At 37.7% G+C, this 11,339-nt stretch overlaps 1 protein-coding gene across 1 annotated transcript; it reads left to right on the forward strand.

Moving 5' to 3' along the window:
- The first annotated feature begins 8,093 nt into the window (after positions 1–8,093).
- LOC127526845 (ribonuclease H-like) lies at positions 8,094–8,630 on the forward strand. Its single transcript, XM_051923920.1, has one exon. It carries the CDS (start codon positions 8,094–8,096, stop codon positions 8,628–8,630), a length of 537 nt encoding a protein of 178 aa, XP_051779880.1.
- The last annotated feature ends 2,709 nt before the right edge of the window (positions 8,631–11,339 follow it).

Raw genomic sequence — 11,339 nt, forward strand, 5'->3', positions numbered from 1 at the left:
CATGGTAATTCACAGCCATGTTTATATCCAAATTGCCCATGTTTGTTCAAAACAGTAAATGCACTCCGGACGCATATCTCAAGATATCATTCATTAGAAGATTCATTAAGCTCTGTAGAAGTTGTAAATTTCACATGTCAAATCCGTAATGAAAGCAGTTTCTCTTCTGAGTCAGATTATTTTATTCATGTTGGTCAACATCTCAAAAATCAGGAAACTGTTTTGTGTGTTTTTAAAGGATGCGATTTTGTGACAAATGTTTTAGGAACATTTGCCTCACACAGGAGTAGAAAACATAACCCACACAGAATTAATGATTTCAAGGATGAAGTTATTAAAAGGCATCATGAGTGCACAAACACTGTAGAACAGGGTCTGGGACTGCATTATGCTGAAAGTGATATTGATGGTGAAAGTATTTTAGGTGATGAAACAGGAGCAGAAGATTTACTAAGCATGATTGAAAAGAAGATAGGTTCTTTTTTATTGAAACTGGAAGTCAAATATAATGTTTCCCAAAAATGTATAGACGAACTGGTTGATGAACTGAATTTCATATCCAGTTCTGCCTCACTTCCTGTTATAAAAACTATTATTAATCGCAATTTGAAAAAGTGTGTTGTTGATGAGGTTGTGATCTCCAGCTTGGCAAAAGACTTGTGTTTGTCTAGTCCTTTAAACACATACATAAGAAAAGATGGCCCATTTTCAACAGCGTATAGGAGAAGAGAATACTTTAAACAGAATTTTAATGTAGTTGAACCAATTGAATATATCATTGATGAGAAGAGTAAGAAATGTGTTCAGTATGTACCTCTGCTTCCATCTTTATCACGAGTGTTGAGTAAAGAAGACATTTTTAAGAAAGCTTTTGATAAAGAAAGACACACTCAAAGATGTACTTTACAATACAGATCATTTCGTGATGGTTTACATTTCAAAGAGAACATTTTTTCTCATCTGATGAACAGAGTATCCCTATTATCCTTTATGTTGATGATTTTGAGGTATGTAATCCTCTAGGTACATCTAGAAGAAAGCACAAAGTGACTGCCGTGTATTGGGTGCTTGCTGATATACCAGCAGAATTACGGTCTGAACTAACATCAATTTATTTAGCCCTTCTTTGTGGAGCACTTGATGTTAAGAGGTTTGGCTACAGAAAAGTCCTAGAACCACTTTTGAGTGATCTAGCTATTTTGGAACAAGAAGGTGTCTTTATATCCCAATTTGGTAGAAACATAAAAGGAACTGTTCTGTGTGTTATTGCTGACAATCTTGGTGCACATTCTATAGGTGGCCTAGTAGAAAGCTTTTCAGGAGCATATGTATGTAGGTTCTGTCTGGGTCACCATTCTGAGTTCCAGTTCAAAGAGGTCAGAACATGTTCATTTCAGTTAAGATCTAAGACAGAACATTCTCTGCATGTAAAAACTGTTCTGGAAAGTTCTACCTTAACTCATTGCTATGGAGTGAAAGATATGTGTCCATTGACTGAAAAATTGAATTTCTTTCATTTTGTATCAGGTTACCCCCCTGATGTTCTGCATGACGTATTTGAAGGCATTGTGCCTTATGACTTAGCATTGTGCTTAAACCATCTTATAAAGAACAAGTACTTTACACTTGATGAAGTAAATAAATCTATTAGACAGTTTCCTTTCAAGTGGATGGATAAAACTGACAGTCCATCACTTGTGCCACTCAACTTTACTGAACGCAAAAGTATTGGAGGAAATGCACATGAAAATTGGACATTTCTGCGTTTATTGCCATTTTTGGTAGGGCATAAAGTACCTTTTGGTGATTTATCATGGCAGTTATTAATGGTCCTTAAAGATATTGTGGAGCTTGTTGTATCACCAGTCCACACTGAAGAAACAATTGAATATCTTGATTGGAAAATATCTGAGCACCGGCATAGATTCTTGGCAGTTTTCCCCCATGAGAGACTGTTACCTAAACACCATTTTCTTGAGCACTATCCTCAAATGATAAGAGCTTTTGGGCCACTTGTAGCAATGTGGACTATGCGATTTGAAACAAAACACCGTTTCTTCAAGCGTGTTGCTAGGTACAATAACAGTTTTAAAAATATCTTACATTCCCTTTCTAGTAAGCACCAGCTGTTGATGGCTTACCAACATAATTCAGCTGCAGTAAGACCAACTCTCACAGTCACAAAACAATCAACAGTTTCCTTAGAGGTACTGAACAATGATATTGCTTTGGCTGTTAGAAACAAATGTCCAGATGAAAATGTTTTACATCTAAGCAATTTTGTGTGTTGTCATGGAACCCAGTATAGAGTCAGTATGATAGTGCCTTATGGTGAAACTGGAGGATTGCCTGATTTTGTTGAAATACTGCAAATGTTTATTCTTAATGACAAATTATACTTCATTGTAAAGAAACTTAATGCTTGGTATATTGAACACCTACGATCCTTTGCACTAGAGTCAACAAGCCATGTACTTGTAATTGAACAATGGGAACTTATAGATGTATGTCCATTAGCTGATTATACAGTTGGAGGACAACGTTTAGTTACGTTGAAACGGCACATTACTTTTTCTTCCTAGAGAGATGTTTCGGAAGCTTGATGTTCGAACTTTTAAACAGATTTAAAGATGCTTAATGATTTACTTTTCAATGATGTAGAATACATTAATGTTTAATAACAGTTTAAGTGTAAATATCTTATATGAAGCCCTTCAAGTATACTACAGATGTAAGACAAACTAATGTTTCTTTCTTTGTTATAGTTTTGATTTGTTAGGGTGCCATGTCTCTTTCTGCAAAATTAAGAGTCATACTACCGGATGACAACATCCGGAAAATGGTTTTGAGTTCTGGCATACAAGGCACCATTTTAGAATTAAAATCCATGGTACAAGAAGCTTTTGACCTTCAGGAAGATTTCAACCTGCAGTACCAAGACAGTGAGTTTGACAATCAGTTCTTTACTTTAATGTCAACAGATGAGATTAGTGACAAAGATACTATAAAAGTGGTATGCTCTTCAACACTTTCCCACGAAACTGCCTCTTGTTCATCAAATCAGATAGAAGGTAATCAAGAGCCACCTGATGACAGTTGTTCTTTTTCATCTTCAAATACTGATGTGTTCCCTACCCCAAAAAGTGACTTGCAGCGGTCACAGCCTTGGCCTGAAAATTTTACAATTCCATCCTTTAAATATGATACAGAGCTAGCTCTTGAACATGGTAATGAAGCCTACAGAAAAGAAGGTACTCTTTTAAACAGTCCATCTATCAAGACTGATATTCTAGAAAAATTAGCAGAATCCATTTTCCAGTATGTAGCATACCCCTCAAATGTCCAGATTTGTGCAGTAGCAGAAGCTTTGATTGCAAAGCACCCATGTTTGAAGGAGCCAGGCTCTCACTCTGGTTATTATGGCTGGCAGACCAGCTTAAAATACAAAATGGCCAATTACAGGACAAAATTAAGGTCCCTTGGATGCCCTGAGCTGATGGTGAATTCAGTAAAGAAGAAGCAGTTGCAGGAAAAGTCTTCATCAAGAAATATTAAAAAACCTAAGAAGGCAGAAGTGAATTATCTTCCACCTTATCCATTAGGGGAAACAAAGCAAAGCCTTGAAAAAGAAAGAAAGGAGCTTTTGACCGAGGTGAAAAAGAAAGACAATCACAGTGTTATCAGCCAAAAAATGGCCAAAACATTTTCTCTTCGAAGGCAGGAAATTCTGAATGAGTTTCCAAGGATTGAAGATTTCAAATCAAGATGGCCAGCGCTCTTCAATGCCACTCAGGTACTGAAAAAATATTAAAGTAAATTAACTTCTAAATTATTTTGAATTGTTATAGTTTCTTTTTTATGTATAATATGGTGTAGTTTTACAGCTTGTAAAAAGCACCTGTTTGTGATCATTTCAAAACTGTTCTTAAATTAGTTCCACTTTATGGTTTGTGTTCTGCCTTTGCAGATCAGCGAAGAATTCTTGAGAATTACAACAATCCATCTGGTTGAAAAGTTTATGTCTTCTCTGGATAAATTTACACCAAGGCTGATAAGTATTTTCCGGAAAAAGGGAGGTGCTGTCCGAAAAGAAATCCAGATGATGTTAGATGTCTTACTTGGGGTAAGAAAAATAAATTAATTCTTGCAGCAATATATGTTAAATGATGTGGTTTGGTTGCTTTTTCACAATGCCTCTTAATACTGTTTTAAACAGGAAAGTACTATCCACAAGCGAAGAGAGATTGTTCTCCGCTGTTTGATGAAGTACCTTGGTGAAAATGTGGAGGATCTTCTCAAAGAGTATGTGGTAAGTGGATCCATTTTAATTTTTTTTTTTCCTCTTCTGTTTGCTTAGATAAAGCCTGTTTCTCAATATTTCATTGACTGAGCGGAGTTAAAAATAATAATAAAAAAAAAGTTCTAATCTATATCACAGCTCTGACAAACTAATAAATAAAATACATATAATATTTTTATATCACCATTGCATACTACTATAATATGTTAGTAACACTATATTCTTTCACTCAGTAGTTTATATTACTTTATTTTTTCTTTGCTTTGATAGTATATTGTCCTGTTGCTTGTCAAAAATAACACATATGGATGCTGTTGCATAAAACAATGAAAACCCAAATAATGGCCAAGTCAAATCTAGAATGGGTTTGAAAGTTGATCTCATTTGTTCGGAGATGCCCTCTACACTGGATGTCATCCATCTTGATTATACAACATTATTAATCTGAGATTTTTTCACAAACATTTTGATATTGTTTGGTGTTATTCAGAATCAGTTTCTATTGCATTTTATTGAATCATGATTTGTTTTGCTTTAAAACTTGAGATTAAAATTCTTCTTAGCCAGCTCTACCAGTGTAGGACAAGGAACAGTTAAAGTGTTTGTTTATTTGTGGAGTATTCCTTTGAAATGTAGATGTATTTGTTATTGATATTAATTATGGCTTTTTATTTTTTTAGGATGTTGAAGCTGATAGTATTCAGTCTGACTGGAGTCAGTATGCTCTGAAAGTATTTATCATAAAGCATGAAGGAGCTCCTGATGCAGAACCAGCAGATATTGGTGTGGTTGTTGAGGGAATTGAAGCTGTTAATAACCTTGGTAACTTTGCAAAAGCGTGTGCCATATTACTAGGTGTTATATATTCACTTAATCTAAGTTACCCTAAAGAGCTAAGATATACTTTTGAAGTATTCCAAAAATTGTTTTTGGAATTGGATGGTCTGAAACTTAGTTCAAAGGTTTTTTCTGTAAAAAACAGGTTAATGTGCTAATGTTAATGCTTTATTTTTTGCACCCACTTTATTTACTGCAATAGTAGAAGAGCATATTGTTTTATATGTATGTATATATGACCATATATCAGACAAAAAAGTATTGTTTGCTGGATTTTTTTTCCACTTAGAGGCCCTACTGTACACAAGATTTTGTTGAGGTTATTAAGTTTACAGCTTCACAGTTAACCTTATTTTGTAAAAGTTACATACTGTGACTAGCAAACATTCAGAAGGAAATGAACAATTTGGATTGTAAAGTAAATTTCAGTGTTAACGAGCCCATAAGATGGCTGTAGGATTTTGCGAAGAGAAAATAAAGGTAAAATAAAATCTACATTGTAATTACTGTTATTTGTAAAGAAAAATATTGTAATAATGTTTTATACATTAAATTACAAAAACTATACTCTTGTGCTTTTTGTGCTTTTTTCCACTTTTATGACTTCTGTTTGAAAAGGTAAGAATATTGAGTTACGCTTACTCAAAAAAATTATGGCAATCGATTGCGTAAACCTTTTTAAGTTTATTCCAATTAAAATCTTGTGTTACTTATACATAAACCATTTGAGTAGGGTTAAATTATGAACACTAGTTGTTTCAACTTAAAAAAGTAATAATTTTGTAATAGAAAATGTTAGTTAATCCAAAAAGTTCGTATCACATTTTTATTTTCACTCAACTCAAAAAGCAATGTTAAATTTACATTAATACCTTTGTAGGATTTACTTAAGTAGTGTTAGTTGAAAGAACTTAAAAAGGTGAATGCAATTGATTGCCATAATTTTTTTAAGTTTATCCAACAAGTTATTTTTTTCAGTGTAGATGAATTAGGCGCTACGGTATCGGCATCTACTGGGCAGAGACCAGTCAGAGCCATAGAAGAACAGGATAGAATAACTATATACCGTGGAAAGACAGTTCATGATCTGCTATGAGCAGGGATAAATAGAAGGGACATAGATGGCAAACAAACTGCAGAACTTTTTCAGAAATGGCAAGCTCTGAAAAATCATAAATATGGACAGGGCATAACTACTCCAACCGCACCGCCTAGTGAGATGGAAAAGAGACACTCTGAACAAAAACCGAGACGATATAATAACTTTCCAAAAGGGTGGCGCACACCCCGACCAACGTATTGAGGGGATGGCAGGTCTCCTGTAGGCGGGGAGGTACGGCTCATTCATACAGGAGACCGACGCCCGTATGTCCCGCTAACAATTTACTGGGGTAAAGGAAGAAAACCACATCAGGTTATGGCACTTATGGACACTGGGGCAGAAGTAACTTTAATTCACGGAAATCCGCATAACTTTTCAGGACCAATTGTAAATGTAAACGGATACGGAGGCTCAGATATACAGGCGAAACTAATCACAGTACACTTAGCAATAGGAAAGTAACCCTCTTTTAAAGCTAATGTGCTAATTTCAGAATTGCCTGAATATATTCTGGGGATAGATATTCTTGCAGGAAAGTCATTACAAACAAAATGGGGAATAGTAAGAGGAAAGGCAAAATGGACCCCTTTAGAAATCCCAGTACCTGACACACCTGTAAATTTAAAACAATATCGTTTGCCAGGAGGTTTGCAAGAAATAGGAGACACAGTGGAGTTATTTCAGGTAGGAATTATTCAACCTGCAGTTAGCCCTTTCAATTCTCCTGTGTGGCCAGTCAGAAAACCGGATGGTTCATGGAGAATGACAATAGATTACAGAGGTCTAAATGCTAAAGCACCGCAATTGACTGCTGCAGTTCCTGATATCGTTACCATCGTAGAAGACATCATGGCTAATGCAGGAGAGTGGCATGCTGTCATTCACCTGGCTAATGCTTTTTTCTCTATCCCAATTGCAACGCAAAGTCAAGATCAGTTTGCATTTACCTGGAAGGACAGACAGTACACATTTCAAGTACTGCCACAGGGATACCTACACAGTCCTACGCTATGCCATGGACTTGTAGCAAGAGACCTGGCTACCTGCCCAGAGTTGGAAAAGGTACGATGCTTCCATTATGTGGATGATATAATGTTAACTGGAGATGAATCATCAGTAACAAATGCATTGCCTGCTTTAATAACACACATGGAGAGCCGAGGATGGGCCACAAATAAAGACAAAATCCAAGGACCCACCAGAGAAGTTAAATTTCTGGGCATGATGTTGTTTGGACCAGAAAAACGAGTGCCCAAAAAAGTAACTGACTCTTTGTATAAGTTACAGGCACCCACTAATAAAAAAGAAGCTCAATCCTTTGTGGGACAAATGGGTTTTTGGAGATCTTTTGTGCCACATTTGGGACTAATTTTAAGACCAATACATGATGTTGTCAAGAAAAAGACACGGTTTGAATGGACAGAAAAACAACAAGCTGCTTTTGAGGCCGCTAAAGAAGCTTTAGTCCAACACCAAGGACTGGGACCTTTAAAAGCTAATTTGCCTTTTGAGCTTGAAGCTACAGAACAGAACAACATTGCTACGTGGAGCTTGTGACAAAAGCATGGCAGTAAACGTGTCCCCGTAGGCTTTTGGAGCCGACAGCTGACAGGATCACAGACTAAATATACACCACTTGAAAAGCAGCTCCTTACAGCATACTGGGCCCTTTTGCACACTGAGACACAGACAGGTCCTGCTCCGGTAAAGCTACGCACTAACTTGCCTATTGCTGGGTGGGTTAGAGACAATGGTCTGGGCACTGCCCAAAATCAAACTTTATGCAAATGGAAATGGTATTTGCAAGCAAGAGCACACTTTGAAGGAAAATACACGAGTGCATTACAAGGGGCCATGGCAGGGGCTGTGATATATGAGAATCCAGATGACTCACCACCTGCTGTGCCTGTAGTGGAGTCGCCCTTTAAAGAAGCACCAGCATACGATCATTTGACACCAGCGCAACAGGAGAACAGCTGGTTCACATACGGATCAGCAACTGTGAAAGGAGGAAAAAGGCTTTGGAGAGCAGTAGCTTATCAACCTCACACTGAGACCATCCTCCATCAACAGGGGGAAGGTAAATCAAGCCAATGGGCTGAACTTATTGCTGTAGCTATGGCATTAACAGAAAATCGAAGCTTCCCTATTGTTGTTTATACGGATAGCTGGGCAGTGTTTCAAGGACTAACAGTTTGGATAACCATGTGGAAAAGGGCTGCTTGGACTATTCATGGGAGAGAACTATGGGGTGGCACAGAATTGTGGGAGCAGCTTTGGACAATGGGCATGAGAGGGGAGACCCTCATTGGTCATGTAGATGCCCATGCCCCATTGATATCCCTTGAAAGGATTTATAACCAACAAGCTGATATGATAGTTGCTGTCTGAGAAATCAAACAGGAAGAAGTCAATACAGAGGATGATGACCTGTGCCACTATGCGGAGGTAAACATAATCGAGCCTTCTTTAATATTATTAGCAAGGTGGGCACATGAAACTTCAGGACATATGGGAGTGGAAAAAAAATATGAATGGTGTCATCAGCGATGTATACCAGTCACTAATGATATTGTTAAACAAATAGTGAACAATTGCTCTACCTGTACAGAAGTAAAACAATGACCCCTACAGAAGAAGGCAACTGGGAAACTGAAGAGAGGAATTGGACCAGGACAAATTTGGCAAGTGGACTACATTGGGCCACTGCCACGAGAAAATAAACAACTGTATGCCTTAACTGCAGTAGACACTTATTCTGGACTTTTACAAGCTTATCCATCAATAAGAGCTACGCTTAATGGACTAAGCCATTTAATCCAAGCATATGGTGTGCCCGAAGAAATCCAAAGTGATCAAGGAAGCCACTTTGCTGGGAAAGACGTACAAGAGTGGGCTCAAGGAGCTGGAATCCAGTGGACTTTACATATCTGTTATCACCCACAGGCAGCAGGACTTATTGAAAGAATGAATGGCCTTTTGAAAGAACAAGTTAAAAAACTAACTGGGCATACTCATCTTAAAGGGTGGACTAAAGTTTTAAAGCAAGCCTTATTTAACCTTAATAATCGTCCATTGGCTGGGTCCACACCATTTATGAGACATCAAAATGTCGGAGGAGAGCCACCTTTGTGTGCCCTCCGCCTGACAACAATTAGCCCACTGGCAAACAACGAATTAACTCCCACAGGGTTATTGGTTAGGGTACCCAAGTCACTCATAATCAAGTTAAACTCATCAGAAAAACTAAGCTTGGGAATAACGGGTCAGTGGCCAAAGGAATGGGAGGTTAGAATAAATGTTGAAATGCTTGTACCAGACGCATGCCTAACAGAGACATTAGATATCTGTTTAAATGAATGGTATTTAGTGTTAGCAAATCAAGGCAGTCAAGACATACACATAGCTGAAGGACAGGCCATATGTAAACTGCACATAGAAAAAGTAACACCTGTTTTAGTCAGTATTGAACAGTTTAAAGGAGAAATTGGAGGGAAGGTATGGGTATTAACTCCAGGGCAAAAGCCTAGGGCAGGAGAAATAATAACTGCAGGACAAGGAGACACTAGAATGGTTCTTTTAACGGGCTCTCAGTCGCCCCTCTGCTTTCCCTTATACAGATTATCCTCACGTGTGGAGTAATCGGTACAGATGGTTTATGGACCGGATGGAGCCGAAGCACCCCCTACAATAAAGTTTTTTGGGCTGCTGACATGCCAGGAACAGAAAAATATGTGACACTGAACTTCACTCTTACCAAGAACTGTACCTGGCAGTTACGAGACAAGACACCTACGGCTCCGTTTTCCATGAAACTGGAATATCCTGAACTGTTACTTTTACCTGTTATGACTTATTAAGACACTGAAATAACTGTGACTGTGCATAATAATGTATCTGTCTGGTTGGCTATGATGAATTGTAAACCTGATTCTAATGGAGGATTATGTTGGACAATTGAAGGGGGGCAACAACTAACTGCAATATCAACATCTGACAATGATGTAATATTATATGTGTTTAAAAAGGAATCAACAACAAATGTAAAGGTACCTGTAATGTTATGGGAAATTCATAAGACTAGAAGAGGAAATGGTTATCCATTTGATGCAACACTACTCAGGCAAATGAAAGGTTGTAAAAAAGCTAGGATAGCACATAAAATAATTACTGTAGCACTTGACATTAATGTTAGTGGGTTTGATATAAAACGTTATGATTTTCCAAAAGGAGAAAATATAGTACCACGCAGTACAGATGCAACATATAATTGTAGAAACATACAATCTTTATGGCCTCCTCATTAAGGGTAGAAATAAAATGAAGGACACAGCGAGACATTTGGGGGGCTATAGGAACTGGTTTAGGAGTAGGAGGTTTAGGTCTAGGGTCTCTTAATACTGCTGATATAGCTGCACTATATAACAAAATATCATCTATTGGTGTAAAACAAGCTAACAGTTTGCAAACTTTGGCTCATTGGGGGCCAGAGTTGGCAGACAGACATTTACAGGAGTTGCTTTTATGGAAGACCCACCATGGATGGTGAAATGAGTCCTTATGGACTGGTTTGCAAAGCCAATGGGCCATAGATGTAGAGTCAGCATGTTATTTAAAACAGATTATTGCTATACAGCAGTATTTAAATTTTAAGACAGATTGGGGATTCAAAGAACCCCAACACGGGAGAAAGGAATTAAAATTACCATTAGACTGGTGGTTGCAGCCAAAGTCCTTCATGTGTGAAGCATCAATATGCCAAGCTGTATTTCAGGTAGCAACCATCGCTGAAGATGACAATATTTGGTGTCCGTTTCATGTTCTACCTGTTTTACTAGGAGGAACGTGGTGGGCACCCATAGTAGATAGAAAATGGATAGACATGAATAACAATACTGTTGAACCTGCCTTTTGTTATAACTGGCAAGAAGGGTTCGTATGTCAAAGGGTGGGTACATTGCCACACTCCTGTTTGCATCCTTTAGCTGGAGACTGTTATTGGCACCAAATAGCAGTAAATTCCACTGAAGTGTTTCAAACCGATACCACTTCTGCATGTGCAGTGACAATAAATAACATAACTTGGAGTGATGGCACCCA

The sequence above is a fragment of the Erpetoichthys calabaricus genome, chromosome 1 (assembly GCF_900747795.2).
Source record: "Erpetoichthys calabaricus chromosome 1, fErpCal1.3, whole genome shotgun sequence".
NCBI lineage: Eukaryota > Metazoa > Chordata > Cladistia > Polypteriformes > Polypteridae > Erpetoichthys > Erpetoichthys calabaricus.